This window comes from Lonchura striata, chromosome 28 (assembly GCF_050655825.1).
Source record: "Lonchura striata isolate lonStrDom1 chromosome 28, ASM5065582v1, whole genome shotgun sequence".
NCBI classification, from domain to species: domain Eukaryota; kingdom Metazoa; phylum Chordata; class Aves; order Passeriformes; family Estrildidae; genus Lonchura; species Lonchura striata.
In genome coordinates this window covers 1,993,186-2,008,897 of record NC_140730.1, presented here as the reverse complement: position 1 = coordinate 2,008,897, position 15,712 = coordinate 1,993,186, and the positions used below count along the sequence as shown (strand labels likewise).

The 15,712-nt window shown below is 57.1% G+C and overlaps 1 protein-coding gene across 2 annotated transcripts in view; it reads right to left on the bottom strand.

Moving 5' to 3' along the window:
• Positions 1 to 15,712, bottom strand: part of FBN3 (fibrillin 3) — an 84,306-nt gene that overhangs the window by 36,761 nt on the left and 31,833 nt on the right. For both annotated transcript variants that reach the window (XR_014950245.1, XM_021546168.3), the window contains exons 9-18: positions 13,033 to 13,158; positions 8,162 to 8,314; positions 7,225 to 7,422; positions 6,358 to 6,501; positions 6,144 to 6,263; positions 5,405 to 5,530; positions 4,309 to 4,431; positions 2,713 to 2,988; positions 2,187 to 2,240; positions 592 to 717 (exon numbers count right to left, since the gene is read on the bottom strand). Coding sequence is in view for 1 of the 2 variants with exons in the window: in XM_021546168.3 (XP_021401843.3) it covers positions 592 to 717; positions 2,187 to 2,240; positions 2,713 to 2,988; positions 4,309 to 4,431; positions 5,405 to 5,530; positions 6,144 to 6,263; positions 6,358 to 6,501; positions 7,225 to 7,422; positions 8,162 to 8,314; positions 13,033 to 13,158 (1,446 nt within the window). In the remaining variant the exon portion in view is untranslated. The remainder of the gene's footprint in view (positions 1 to 591; positions 718 to 2,186; positions 2,241 to 2,712; positions 2,989 to 4,308; positions 4,432 to 5,404; positions 5,531 to 6,143; positions 6,264 to 6,357; positions 6,502 to 7,224; positions 7,423 to 8,161; positions 8,315 to 13,032; positions 13,159 to 15,712) is intronic.

Below are 15,712 nucleotides of genomic sequence, written 5' to 3'. Positions count from 1 at the left end.
TGCCCACCGCCCTCAGGGGGAAGAACCTTTCTTTGTTCTCCATCCCCAATCCCAGAACCTTTCCCTGATCTCCATCCCCAGTCCCAGAACCTTTCTCTGATCTCCATCCCAAATCCAAGAACCTTTCTCTGATCTCCATCCCAAACCCCAGAATCTTTCCCTGATCTCCATCCCCAATCCCAGAACCTTTCCCTGATCTCCATCCCCAGTCCCAGAACCTTTCTTTGTTCTCCATCCCAAATCCCAGAACCTTTCCCTGATCTCCATCCCACGCCCCTGGCACAGCCCCAGCCATTCCCTGGACCCTGTCCCTGCTCCCAGAGCAGAATCAGAGCTGCCCCTGCTCTCCTGGAGGCGCTGAACCCCTGCCCACGGGGAGCAGGGAACGGATTCCTTGTTCTCCTTTCCCCACTGAAGTGTCCTCATCCCAACCCATGAGCTCTCCAGCTTCCACCCTTCCCGTTCTCCCCCCAGTCCAACTGCTGGGGAGGATTTGGATGGTGCTCGAGGGGATCAGGTGCTGCAGCAGCTCCTGGAGGTGCCTGGCACCCTGCATCCCCTGAGCCCCCCGAGTGCCAGGCCCTGACTCACCCACGCAGTTCTTGCCCGTGGGGTCGGACTCGTAGCCCAGGTTGCAGATGCAGCGGTAGCTCCCCCGCAGGTTCTCACACATCCCGTTGGGGCAGATGTCGGGGTTCAGGGCACACTCGTTGATGTCTGACAGGGAAAAGAGGCACATGAGGTGGACCCCAGCAAATGCAGAGACAGAGACCTTCCACCTCCTGGCTCTTCACTGCAGGAGCCATGGGGTCCCACAATGGTTTGGGTTGGGAGGGACCTTAAAGCCAATCTCGTTGCACTTCCACCATTCCAGGCTGCTCCAAACCTTGTCCAGCCTGGCCTTGGACAGCCCAAGGATGGGGCAGCCACAGCTTCTCCCTGTCCTGACCCAGCCTGGGGCTCTGAGCTCAGGAGGAGAGAGCTGGATAAGGGGCTGGGATAAGCCCAGTTTTATGTCAAGGGTTCTCAGGTCCTTGTGTGACATCCCAGAGTCTTCTTTATCCCAGCACTGAGCTCAGGCCCTGGAATCATCCCTGGGTTCAGCACCGAGTGAGGCAGAAGGGTGGCAGCCAGGTGGGCACTGTCCCTTCCCTGCAGCAGCATCCCTTCCTCTGCTCCTTCGGAGCCAACCCCCGTGCCAGGGCAGAGATTCCCCCCTGGCACGCCCCAGCCTTGCCCAGCCCAGCGCAGTCTGTGCTGGCAGCGCAGGGTCCCCGCGGTGCCAGATGGCCACAGCTGCCCAGGCACTGCTGGCCTTTGTCCCCACGCTCTCAGAGCTGGTTTCCATCCAGGGAAACGCAGCCTGGAGAGCTCTGAGTGCAGCCAGGCAGGGCTGGAATGACCAGAGCACGGCCTTGCTAGAAAGAGTCTCATCATTCCCATGGGACTGCCTCCGGCCAGGACACGGAGCCCTGGATGGGAGCCCAAGGAGCCACCGGGGCTTCGCCTCTGGCTCCTTCTCTCTGGAAGGCTTGGCAAGGCCGTGGCTGCCTGGCTGCTCCGTGCTCTCCCTGCTGCTCCAAACACTGCCCAGCTGGCACTGGGACCTTTGGAACTCAAAGCAGCCCCTTGGCAGCACGGTTTGTCACCTCCCTCTGCCTGGGACACCCCAAGGAAGAGCTGGAGAGCAGAGGAGGGAAACAACCAGGAGGGTCCCACTGCTGATTCCCATTACAGCGGGGAGTACAGGCCAGCCTCTCCTGGCACAGCTCCCACCGATTCATCCCCGCTCCAGGAAAAGCAGCTGAGGGTGCTGTGGGACGTGCCCGTGGAATCTTGCACTGCCCTGAGGAATCCTGAATGCCCCTGAGGAATCCTGAACCCACCTCTGGAATCCTGAATGTCCCTGAGGAATCCTGAATGCCCCTGAGGAATCCTGCATGCCCCTGAGGAATCCTGAACCCACCTCTGGAATCCTGAATGCACCTGAGTAATCCTGAACGCCCCTGAGGAATCCTGCATGTCCCTGAGGAATCCTGAATGCACCTGAGGAATCCTGAATGTCCCTGAGGAATCCTGAATGCACCTGAGGAATCCTGAATGCACCTGAGGAATCCTGAATGCCCCTGAGGAATCCTGAATTCCCCTGAGGAATTCTGCACCCACCTCTGGAATCCTGCACCCACCTCTGCCATCAGCCGTGATCCCGATGCCGCTGCTGCAGAGAGCCTGGAATTCCGCTGGGGACAGAGCACAACAGAGCCATCAGCGTGGCAGGACGCTCCCCACAGTGAGGGTCACTGAGCTGAGTGCTCCAACCCACCGAGGGTTCCATTCTGTGTTTGTCAGAGGGGCAGTTCTAGGCCTGTTTATGCTCACACCAACACAAGCACGGAACCAGCTGAGCTGGGAGGGACCCCAAGAATCACCCAGCCCAACCTCTGGCCCTGCCCAGACACCCCAACAATCCCACCCTGTGCCTGGGAGCACTGTCCAAACTTCCCTTGAGCTCTCCCAACCTTGGTGCAGCGACTTTGTGCATTTTAATCCTGATACCGCCACTTCCAACATCCCAGCACCAGATTCGGGCACCCACTCTCCCTTTTTTGCCTGCCTGGCACCCCTTTCCCCGTTCCTACAGTTCTCCAAGCTGCCCAAACCATGCCAGGAACACCCCTTGAGCACCCCTGGCACGCCCAGTGATGGCCTCACCGGAGTTCTTGGCCGGGCAGGGCTGGCAGGGCTCCCCGAAGCCGTGGTCGGGGTTGGCGCAGCAGCACTCGGATTTGGTGACGGCGCCAGGGAAGGGGCGGGCACAGGTGCCCTTTTTGATGCCCCCGTAGCAGGTGCTGCGCATGTGGGTGTCCACGCAGACGCGGCCATCCACGCCGATGGCCAGGCCCCCCAGGCACTCGCAGCGGAAGGAGCCCTCGGTGTTGATGCACCAGCCGTTCATGCAGATCCCCGGCGTCTCGCACTCGTCGATGTCTGCGCGTGGCAGGAGAGGCAGCGGGGTGAGCCCGGGGTGAGGGACACAGGGAGAGAGGGAGGGACAAGAGGAGAGAGGGAGGGGACACATGGAGAGGGGATTGGGACATGAGGAGAGAGGGCTGGACACATGGAGAGAGGCTCAGGACACATGGAGAGGGGATTGGGACACATGGAGAGGGGATTGGGACACCCACAGAGAGGGATGGGACACATGGAGAGAGGTTCAGGACACATGGAGAGAGGCTCAGGACACATGGAGAGGGGATTGGGACACATGGAGAGAGGGAGGGGACATGAGAGAGGGTTGGGTCACACAGAAAAGGCTGGGACACATGTAGAGAGGGATGGGACACATGGAGAGAGGCTCAGGACACGTGGAGAGAGGGATGGGACACATGGAGAGGGGATTGGGACACATGGAGAGAGGGATGGGACACACAGAGAGGTGACTGGGACATGAGGAGAGGGCTGGCTTACGTGGACAGAGGGATGGGACACATGGAGAGAGGGATGGGACACCCACAGAGAGGGATGGGACACATGGAGAGAGGTTCAGGACACATGGAGAGAGAGAAGGGACACATGGAGAGGGGACTGGGACATGAGGAGAGAGTTTTGGACACATGGAGAGAGGCTCAGGACACATGGAGAGGGATGGGACACATGGAGAGAGGGAGGGGACATGAGGAGAGAGGGTTGGGACACATGGAGAGAGATGGGACACATGGAGAGGGATGGGACGCACACAGAGAGGGTTGGGACACATGGAGTGAGGGTTGGGACACACAGAGAGAGGGCTGGGACATGAGGAGGGGACTGGGAATCACTGAGAAAGGGCTGGGACATGAGGAGACAGGGCTGGGATGTGACGTGGGGGACTGGGACACACAGAGAGGAGGCAGAACACACGGACAGGGGCTCAGGACATGCAGAGAGGTTCAGGACACAGAACAATGGTCAGGTCACACAGAGAGAGGCTCAGGACACACGGACAGGGCATCAGGACACACAGACAAGGCTCAAATCCCACTGAAAAGAGGCTCAGGACACTCAGAGGGTCGAAGACACTGAGAGAGGCTCAGGACACACCGAGAGAGGCTCAGGACACACAGACGGGGGCTCAGGACACGAGAACCTTTCCCCTTTTTCCCCTTCTCCCACAAAGAGACAATTTCTGGCAGCAGAAATTCAGAATTTCAGGAGCTGCCCGGCCACACCCTTGGATTTGTCAGCCACCCTTGCCCTGAGGCGCTCACAGGTGCCCGGGAATGTGGGCAGGGGCTGGGATTGGGAAGAGCCCAGCCGGGATTCACTCACCCACGCAGTAGCGCCCGTTGGGAGCCAGGACAAAGCCGGGTTTGCAGATGCACTTGAAGCTCCCGTCCTCGTTGATGCACATCCCGTTGAGGCACATGTTGGTGGTGGCACACTCGTCGTGGTCTGCAGGCACAGACAGGACCCCGGAGCTGCAGCAAGACCCTCCTGTGCTCCAAACCCCCCTGTGCCCCATCCCATGGCCAAACTGTGGTGGGTGTTGGAGATGGAGGGGGAACCTCCAAGAGTATCAGCTCCAAGCCCAGGGTCACCTTTCCTGGTCAGAGCTCATCCCCAGCACTCCTGCAGCACCTCCTGCCCCAGCCGCAGCCCTGCTGATCCTCTGCACCCCAAAACCACAGGAGCACTGTGGGAATGCAGAACTTCCCTCTGGCTGCCCTGGGACCCTGGCAGGGCTCAGGAACCCCCCTGGACAGAGCCCCCAGAGACACTGGCTGTGATCTCTGTCCATGGAAAAGAGTTTTCAATCTTACAGGATCAATTACCAGCTCTGAGTGTTTGATATCAGTAATAATTAAGTGTGGCACGGGTGCAAAAGTAAAATTTTAGGATTCTAGATGAGGGGTCCAAAGGGGACACGATGGAGGAAATTGGGTGTGCCTTGTCCTTTTTCTCCTCCTTCATGCCCTCCATGTCTCACTGTGGTGTTGGCATTTTTCTGTTGGTTCAGGCTGGGGACACACTGTCCAACGTAGGTGACAGATATTGGCACGTTCTTGTAAATCCAGCCCAGGGAGTTTCTGGTATTTAATGTTTGTCACATCCCACTGAGGGCAGAGCCCCACACGCTGCCCTGCAGGACAGAGCTGGGCAGGGCAGCAGAACATGTGAGAGATAAACAGAATAAACAACCTGGAAACCAGCACAGACCAATTATGGCTTCTGCTTTGGCAGCGGGGCAGAAAGACAGAGACTTTTACAATCTCAGAATCATCAACACCACAGATTTGGACAGAGCACAACACCCTCATGGAAACACCCCCCCAGCTCTCTCCTTGGGGAACACCCCAGATAAATGCCCCGGGGAGGAGGTGGTCCCAGCTCAGCCCTGAGCTGCTGGAGGCCACAGGACCCTCACCAACGCAGTTCTTGCCGTCGGGGGTGATCTCAAAGCCGGCGTTGCAGATGCACTGGAAGCTGCCGTCGGTGTTGACGCAGCGCCCGTTCCTGCACATCACCCCGTTCATGATGCACTCGTCAATGTCTGCAGGGAAAGCACCAAAAAGTGGGAGCAGGGAGAGACAGGAGCAGTCCCAGCTCAATATCCCCCCCGTGAGAAAGCCAGGCAGGTGTCCTCAGACACAGGAATTCATCTTCAAAAATCCCACTTGGGAAATCGGAATCTTTTCAGCTTGCCGGGCAGTGGGGGAGCCTTTGGAAGCCACTTTGTCAGGAAGGGAGAAAATGAAAATTTCAAAGCTTGGGCGCTGCCATGGGAATCTGACTTTTCTCATTGTTCCCATGGTGGAACATTCCCTTCCCATCCCTCGTTTTTGGCAGTCCCTCACCTGCAGCAGCCTCTTGGCAGAACAGCCTTGCTGGAAATCCCGCATGCACACCAACTCAGCCCAGAATCCCCCATTTTTGTCAAATGAAGATCTCCCAACTGAATTCTGTTCTTGGGGAGGACTCTGCAGGTCCCTTGATTGCCACCAGAACATTTTAAGGAAAGCCAAGGCAGAGGAAAACTTCTCCTGGAGAGATCCCATCCCACACCCGGCCCTGCTGGGGACTCCTCACTGCACTTCACCCCTTTTTTGGTGCCAGGGGCTCTGCTGACCCCTCTGCCATCCCCCAGAAAGGGGGGACACCCTTACCAATGCAGGCCTGCTTGGTGGGGGTGCTCTGGAAGCCCTCGTGGCACTTGCAGTGGTAGGAGCCCGGGGTGTTGACGCAGTCGCCGTGGACGCAGGGGCTGCTCGAGCACTCGTCCACATCTGCAAAACCCAGCTGTGAGGGTCCCTGAGGCACAGCAGAGCCCAGGAATGGGAAGAGCAGCCTGGAGGAGCTCTGGGAGCAGCCCCCACTCACCGATGCACTCCCCTCGCACGTCCTGCTTGTAGCCCATGTTGCACTCGCAGCGGTAGCTGGACGGGGTGGGGATGCAGCGCCCGTTCAGGCACAGGTTGGTGAAGTGTTTGCAGATGTCGATGGTCTGGTTCAGCGTGGCCGTTCCTGGGGGGCACAGGGAGGGTTGGGGAACCCTGGGTGAAGCACTGGGAGGGGTTATGGAGCCCTGGCATGTCCCAGGACTCAGGATGGTGGCAGTTCTTGGAGGAGGAGGGCTGGGGAGCCCAGGGATGTCCCAGGACTCAGGATGGTGGCAGTTCCTGGAGGAGGAGGGCTGGGGAGCCCAGGGATGTCCCAGGACTCAGGATGGTGGCAGTTCCTGGAGGATGCAGGCAGGGTTGGGGAGCCCAGGGATGTCCCAGGATTCGGGATGGTGGCAGTTCCTGGAGGATGCAGGCAGGGTTGGGGAGCCCTGGAATGTCCCAGGACTCAGGATGGTGGCAGTTCCTGGAGGATGCAGGCAGGGTTGGGGAGCCCTGGGATGTCCCAGGATTCGGGATGGTGGCAGTTCCTGGAGGATGCAGGCAGGGTTGGGGAGCCCTGGGATGTCCCAGGAACTCTCTGAGGGGACGTCAGAGGATCCAAGGTGGGGAGCACAAGACTGAGGTGGTGGTGGGAAAGCTCCACTCCTATTTGGAGCTTTTGGGAACCGATTTGGGAACCAGGGAGCCATTCCAGACCAGACCCCGCCTCGCTGGACCTGTGTGTGGGCTCAGCTCCTGCCCAGCACCGGTGCCACATCCCAGCTCTCCCCCGAGCCAGGACAATCCGTGTGTCTGGCTGGGAGCAGCATTCCAGCCCTGAGAGGAGGAAAAAGCTGGGAATTACCGATGCTGGAGCTCCCCGGGCCCATCCCGGGCAGCCCCGGGATCCCGCCCTGGCCGTTGGCCCCGTTGGGGCCGATGCCTCCGGGCCCGTTGAGTCCCGGCCCGACTCCGTTGGGCACGAATCCAGGAATTCCCGGGAAGTTCCCGGGGAAGCCTGGCACCACCGGGAGCCCCTCGATGCAGAGCCTGCGGTACTCGTCTGAAAGAAAACAGAGCTTTGCCAGCAGTGCCCGGAGCCCCTGCAGGGAGCAAAGGGTGGGTCCTGATGGGAAATGATGGGAATGGGGCACAGGAATGAGGAGGGATCAAACACTCCTCACCCCACTGCACATAAAGGGGGTCTGGCAGAGGATTTTTGGGACGCCTGGCACCAAGGGATCCCTCCAGGCAGGGAAGGATGGGACAGGGAGGTGCTGTGCCCTGCTCAGAGCTGGGGCTGAAGGAGGGGATGGATGCACAGGGATGTGGCTCCATCCCTGGGCCTCCTCCTGCCCGGGCTCACCAAGGGCAGGAGCAGGAGGAGGACAAAACCTTTCCTGAGGTTTATTCACCCTGACTGTGGAGCAAGAAAGAGCCTGGCATTCCAACAGACAGGGATCAATCCTTGCCTCAGGTGGGGCCCAGGTAGGAGGAGCAGCACCCCCGGGTGATGGGGGTGGGCTTTTCCCCCAGGTGACAAGGGATGGGACGTGAGGGAGCAGCCTCAAGCTGTGCCAGGGGAGGGCTAGGTTGGATATCAGGGGAAAAATTCCTCTTGGGAACGGTGGCTTTGGCAAAGGAGCGCCCATCCCCAAAGGGGTTTAAAAGCCATGGGGATGTGGCAGCTTGGGGACAGGGTTTGGTGGCCTCGGCAGTGCTCTGGAGAGCTTTTCCAACCTTATTTCCCAGGAGGTGCAGGTTTAGGACGCTGGGTTTGGGGGTCCCGGGGTGTCACTCACCCGAGCCCCGCACCGGGCACATCTCGGGGGTCTGGCCGATGGCCCAGCAGCGCCCCGAGTCGCAGCAGCACTGCATCCTGCTGGCCTGGCCCGGCACGTCCCCGGCACAGCGCCCGCCCAGCAGCGCCGAGAAACACGTGCCCAGGCGCTGGTCTGCGGGGACAGGGAGGGGATGGGATGGGATGGGATGGGATGGGATGGGATGGGATGGGATGGGATGGGATGGGATGGGATGGGATGGGATGGGATGGGATGGGATGGGATGGGATGGGATGGGATGGGGAGAGGGACAAGGATGGGACAGGGATGGGACAGGAGAGGGACAGGGATGGGGATGAGGATGGGACAGGACAGGGACAGGGATGGATACAGGGACACGGATGGGGAAAGGACAGGGACAGGGAGGGGGACAGGGACGGGGAAGAGGAAGAGGACAGGGATGGAGACAGAGATGGGGACAGGGACAGGAAGAGGGACAAGGACAGGAAGAGGGACAGGGAGAAGGACAAGAACAGGGACAAGGACAGGGAAAGGGACAAGGGACAAGAACAGGGAGAGGGACAGGGAGAAGACACACAGTCACAGCGTGCCACCACCACCCTGTCAGGCAGCTCCTCAGGGCCCATTCCCAATGGAATCTCTCCTGGCCACCCCCTCTCTCAGTCTGGCCCCCCTGACCCCAACCCCGGCCCTGCTGGGGAGGGTTTGTGGCTCCTGGCCAAGGCCCAGGGCACTGAGGGTCTCTCACATCCAGCAGGCTCCAGCTGGCACCAATCCCTCCAGGAAAACCTGGAATCTTCCCCTCCTTCCTCTCCCACCTTGTTTTTTCTCAAGTCAGTTAATGAGGGGGAAAGTCTCCCGGGATGTGGCTGCCACTTCCCGGGAGTGTAATTGGAATTAATTGCCCGGGGCTGTTTGATCTGGGGGCTCTGGGTGCATTCTGCTCCCAGCACAGCTCGGGGACCCCAGCTCAAACCAGCAGCTCCTTCCTCAGGCACCGCCCCCACCCCTGCTCACAGCTGGATTCAGAGGGAATTGCTCCTTTCAGGAAACTTTATCCACCCAAAAACACCAGCAGGCACAAAGGCAGACCTGGAGAAGGGGAATTTGAAAGTGGGGATTGAATGCAAAACTGGATCAGCCCCTAATCCTCAGGAAGGGGAGGAGAAGCCCTGGGGGTGTTCGGGTCCCAGTTTGCACAAAACCCCAGTAAAGCAGAAAATGCTGAGGGGAAATTCCAGCTGGGATTAGAGAGAGCTCAGAGGTGGGGACAGAGCCCAGGGGGTGCCCAGGTCCAGCCAGGATGGCAGAGCAGGAGGGGGAGGTGGTCCTGCTCATCCTGAGGGGACAGGAGCAATTCCAGGCTGGATCTGGGCTCTGGCAGATCCCATGGGGGGTGTCCTGATGCCAGGAGAAACAGGAGAGATTATCCAGCACAGCTAATCCCACAAAACTGGGCTGGTGGGAGGCGCCCTGGATGAGCTCTGAGATCCCTCCCAGCTCATTCCATGATTCCACAACCCTCAGGTTTCCTTTTTCCTCTTGCTTAGACCGAAGTGGATCAAAACCAGGGCTCTTCAGGCAGACAAAGCCCTCAGTGAAACCCTCCAACCCTGTCTGAGCCCAGGGCTTGGCCAGGCTCAGCAAGACCCAGAACTGGAGGTGCTGAATCTGCTGCTACTGCCCAGGGAGAGGCACAACCCAAACCCTCCAGAGCTTTGCTGCACTCCCAGGAAAATAAAAACGAGCTCAAAAAAAGGCCAGAGCAGGAGTGCTGAGTCGCAGGGAGGGAAGGAAGGAACACCATGAGCACGTCTGGGAATGCACTGAAAGCCCATTTTTCTTCATTTGGAAATTATTCTCTTAAGCTGCTCTGGAAGAGGAACCCTTTGCAGCAAGGAAAATCCACGGAGCCCCCCTGGCTGCTGGGGCAGCTCCTGGTGCTGCCTGCAGAGCCCTTCACAAGCAGGACTGAAGGAGGCTCTTATGGCCCAGCTGGGACTGGCCTTGGTGTGTCCAGACCTGTGGGAATCCAGAAATTCCCTCTGGCTGCCCTGGCACCCTGGCAGGGTCAGGAACCCCCTGGACAGAGCCCCCAGAGACACTGGCTGTGATCTCTGTCCATGGAAAAGAATTTTCAACCTTACAGGATCAATTACCAGCTCTGAGGGTTTGATATCAGTAATAATTAAGTGTGGCACGGGTGCAAAAGTAAAATTTTAGGATTCTAGATGAGGGGTCCAAAGGGGACAAGATGGAGGAAATTGGGTGTGCCTTGTCCTTTTTCTCCTTCTTCATGCCCTCCATGTCTCACTGTGGTGTTGGCATTTTTCTGTTGGTTCAGGCTGGGGACACACTGTCCAACGTAGGTGACAGATATTGGCACGTTACTGTAAATGCAGCCCAGGGAGTTTCTGGTATTTAATGTTTGTCACATCCCACTGAGGGCAGAGCCCCACACGCTGCCCTGCAGGACAGAGCTGGGCAGGGCAGCAGAACATGTGAGAGATAAACAGAATAAACAACCTGGAAACCAGCACAGACCAATTATGGCTTCTGCTTTGGCAGTGGGGCACAAAGACAGAGACTTTTACAATCTCAAAATCATCAACACCACGGATTCTGACGCAGCCCAGCTGCTTGAATCATTCCATGAATGTTCCCTGAGGTTTTTCTCCTGGTGGGGTTTTGCTGGGGCAGGCACTGAAAGCAGCTCCTGGCACTGGGGGTCAGCTGCAGCTCTGGGTCTTGCTGGAAAAACTTTGATTTTTGAGACGATTGCAGTGCCATAAAAAAGGTGTTTGCTTTGCTGAGAAGGGAGGGGAAATGACCACATGCTGGTGCTCCTAAACACCTTTCCTGTGGTCACCTCCAGGGTGACAATGTCCCCTCTCCTGATGCTGGCCATGCTTCAAAAGTGCCACATCATTTATCCATATTCCATTTTCCCAGCTGCTCCCTTGCTTTGTTTCATGGGATGGCAACCTGGGACCCCAAATCTCCAAATAAGACCCTCCCTGAGCAGAGCTGGCAAAATTTGGGTGCCCCACCCCAGCAGGAGCTGTGGGTTCTGCCAAAACAAACCCTGCCTGTCCCAAAAAGGGAGCTCAGGGAAGGCTGCAGCACCCAGAGCCAGCTCAGGTGGAGTCAGAGCCCGCCGCAGCTCAATCAGCTCGGCACTATTTTTAAATCTGGGCTTTCTAATTTTATTTATTTTCCTTTTCAAAGCTCTTGGTTTCAAGGAAAGTGGGGAATGTCCACATGACTCATCCCAGAACTGTCACACCCCTCTGGGCTCATGGCAGGGGCTGGGAAACAGCAGGAAAAAATTCCATTCCCATTAAAATCTATCAGTTCCCCAAACAAGAGGACTTGGGCTTTACTTTTTACTCACACTTCACAACATTTTTTTTCCTCCTGGAACTAAAACATTTAATCCCGCTCCAGGATCCGTGGCTAGAAAAGAATTTGGAGCTGATTTTTGGTTGGGTTGGTTTTTTGGGTTTTTTTTGTTATTTTTTTTCCTGTACTCATTTCAACAGAAAATGGAAATGCACCTGACATTTTGCACTGCACCACCAATCTCTGCCTGTGCTGGAAGAATTCCTCTTCCCAAATCTCCCCATCCTCATCTTCCTGAAGGCAAATGGACTTTCAGACCAGGGGAAAAAGAAGCCCCTGGGATTTATTTGGAGCCCTGCTGAGTTTGAGTAACCCCAGAGCTGCTCCTTTATACCAGGAACTGGGGTTTGATAGCAATGGACCATCAAATATTTACAGGAAAGGAGTTTGGATCTGTTAAAAATTCAAAAAAAAAAAAAAAAATCACTCCAGGCTCTGGAGATTGGGGCCAGTTTGGGGAAGAGGCTTTGGAATGGGAACACCTGGAGCCAAAATTGGGCCAGGGCTGAGGAGGAGCAGCTCAGGGCAGCCCCAGGGAGCTGGGATGGGGATTTGGGATTTGGGAAGGGCTTTGGGGCCAGAACTGGGGAGCTGGGGGGGGAAGGAGGGTGGGAATGGGGGGAATAGGGCAGGGATGGGATGCTGTGGGGGGAAGGAAGCTCCCAGGGAATGTGGAAGAATTCCCCTGGCAGCCCCATTGGGATGGGGGGTCTGTCTGTGCATCTCTTCCCGGGATCCAGAAGGATCCAGAGTAGCAGCTCAGGGCTAAGAACTCTTTCCCAAAAGCTGAATTCAGGGGGATGAAGCCAGCTGAGCCCCCTGGAATATCAGCCCAGAGCAGCTGGGATTTATGAGCCGTGCTGGGAGCAGGAAACAGCAGGAGGAGGTGATAAAATTCCCTGATTGTTTTCCCTGCTTCCCCGAGCCTTGGAGCCCTTTCCCTGTCCCTCTGCAGGGCAGGGATGTGCAGCTGGGGGCTGCTCTCCATCCCCACATCCCTCTGTGCTCCAAGGAGGACTCCAAGCTTTCCCACACCCCAAAACCACAGCCAGCCCAGTTGTACTGGGAGCACTGGTGGAAAACAGGGGAGCAGGAGGGGAGGGGGAGTGTCTGGGGATCCTCCTGCAAAGTGGGAATATCCAAATGGGATATTCTGTGAGAGGAGCACGGGGATCCTTCCTCACTCCCCCCAACATTCTCAGCCCCGAATTCCTTCCTCACTCCCCCCAACATTCCCAGCCCCCAATTCCTTCCTCCCAATCCTCCTCCTCCTCACATCCTCACCAACCCTTTCCACAGCCCAAATTCCAGAGAGGGAGGAAGCCCCAGACAACCCAGCTGGGCGCGGGATGGAGCAGCGAGCACCAGGGAGGAAGGAGCATCTCCCACCTATCCCAGCACCACTCCCAAATCCCTGTGTGGCCATTCCCAGCCCTGATCCCACCCCAAAAGCCGTTTTCCCCCCTCACCGAGGCAGCGGGATCCGTCGGGGCTGCTGACGAAGCCGCGGGGGCAGGAGCACACGTAGCTGCCCACGGTGTTGGTGCAGTCGCCGCCGTCGCACACACCGGGGATGGCCCCGCACTCATCCACGTCTGCAAGGGACACAACCCCCACGGGGAGGGTGAAAAAAACGTCCCCTTCCCCACCCAAATCCCCAGAGTTGGGTTTTGGGGGTCAGGGGGTGCTGGGGGTTATTGGAAGTTTTCCATTCGTGGAGTTTCTGCTTCTCTCCACCACCCCTCTCAGGGTTTAGGATGGACTGTGGGACTCAGATTCAGTCAAAGAGAGAAACTGAGAATTTGTGGCCAGGCAGAAGCCTGGGAAAGAGTTGGGAAAGAACGTAAATAATTCTTTATCTCTCTTGTTGTTCACACTGTTTATAGTTAAGTTCTGTCACTCTGCACCAATGCTGTGGGTTGTTTTCACTTCAGGACCAATGGAGTTGGTCCTCACAAAGCTCTGTATAAAAGAGCAGTGTATTTTGAATAAATCAGAGTTTTACTCTCACAGCCTTCTGGTCAGAGTCTCTTCATTCCCGTCCTGCCTCGACAGCAGGGAGAAATTCTTCCCAGGGAGAGGGACTGACATTGGAAAGGGCTGCCCAGGGAGGGTTGGAGTCCTGCTCCTCAGCCCCAACCCAATCCAGGGCACAGAGGATGGGAGTTGGGTTTTGGGGGTCAGGGGGTGCTGGGGTTCACTAAAATTCTCCCTTTCTGGAGTTCCCCTTCTCTCCATGGCCCCTCCCAGGAGAAGTTTAGGATGGACAGCAGGAAGAAATTCCTCCCCGAAAGAGGGAATAGACATTTGGGTGGGTTTGAGTCCTGCTCCCCAGAGCTGACCTCGGTCATGGTCTGCAAGTCCAACAATTGGTGATGGGTTGGACTTGCAGACCCCTGTGGGCCCCTCCCAGCCCAGGATATTCCACAATTCCATTCTCTCATTCTATTCCAGTCAAGAGGGGAAGGCAAATTCCTGCTTGGCTCTTTTGGACTCTCAGCTTCTGCTCCTGGCCAGCACCTGAGGGGTCCCTGGAGCCCCCGCTGCTGCTCTGGCTCCCTGATGCTCAGAAAAGCCCTGAGAGCTCCCAGGGCAGCAGAGCACAGAAAACACCTCCCCCACCTGGGCCCCTGCAGCCAAAAAAGAGATTTTGTCAGCCAGCCTGCCCCTCATTCAATCCCAGCCCTGCCCTGGGCTGCAACTCCCGGAGCTCTGCAAGGAAAAGAGCTTTAGGAAGGCAAAGTTGTGCTACTGGGGGAAAAACCCAGCCCAAAACTTGGTGTGGCACTGGGGAGGATCCCACTGACAGATCTGTGCCTCTGCCATCCCTCACTCAGCCCGGGGGCAGCAGTGGATCCCATTCCTATGGAAAACCCAAGAGTTCCATCGAACTGCAGCTCCTGTTTTTTCCCTGAAACCCCTTGAAAATCCCAGAGAAAGCTCCTGTTCCCCCAGGACTCCACATCCTGTGCTTCAGGAACCTGATCCCTGGGCTTTGTTGTCCTTTCAGTCCTTCCCCACCGCATTTTCCAGCTGGGTTTTCCCTCTGGGAGTGTCCCGTGGTGGTTTGGAGCCCTTCAGGCAGCGCTGACCCAGCGGGACGGGTTCATTCCCCTCTCCTTAACACCCAGCCCCAGCCTGGCTCCTTCCCGACTTTCCCAACCTCCCGCTCCAAATCCAAGCAGGATCCTGTGCTCTGCTGCTCAGACAATGGCAGGATTCAAGGCAAACGTTGATTTTGGAGCCGGGATTGGAAGCGGCCTCGTCTTTAAGGCTGGAAAAGCTGGAAAAGCCAAAGGCTGCAGAGCCTCTGGAAGAGCTGGAGCTGCAAAACTCATCCCACACGATGCCCACAGAGCTGTGGGAACCCCAACTTTTCCATGGGCTAAAAACCCAGGGTTTGATGTGGAAAACACCCCCAGGGGTCGTGCCTTGGGATCCCTCAGCTGCAGCACCAGGGACTCGCTGCCCTCCCCTCCCGGAAAGGAACCACGGAGTGGGGGAATGGAAGCTCCAAACCACCCAAATCCAGGGAAATGAGCTCTGGATGGAGCAAAACAATCAGCTCTTCAGAGGGGTTTTGTGAGGAAATGGAAAGAAGGTGGTTATGGGCTTCCATCCGCCCGTGGAAAATTCTGGGGAGGTTCCTCTGGTGCAGGAATATCAGGAAATTCAGGATTTTGTGCCTTGGTGGCAAAAGCCTGGCCTATGGGGGCATAAGGAGCACCTCATTTCTAAAGGGATGAGGAAAAGAGGTGAGATTTGGAATCCCTGGATTTGTTCCCTCTGGCAGAATATCCTGGAGAGGCCAAAAATGGGCAAATCCTGGCTGAGGTTGTTGCACACAGCTTGCCTGGAGCCTTTCATTCCCTTTCCTGGTGTGTCTCCATGGATTTTTGTTTTTGTCTCTTATCACCCTGGATGGATTTTGGATGCAGGACACATTCCTTTGGGAATCATCCTGGATGAGGCACTGGCATTACCTCACTGATAGCAGAGCTTGGCCTTTGTCCCGCAGCACAGGAAGGGCTGTTAAAAAGTGAAATTTTTGGCAGAGAAAGCCTGGAATTATAGCAGGAAAAGCTTTGTCCAGCCAGCGATTCCCCCTTAACTCCACACCACGGAATTGCTCCCTTCGGTGTCAATTTT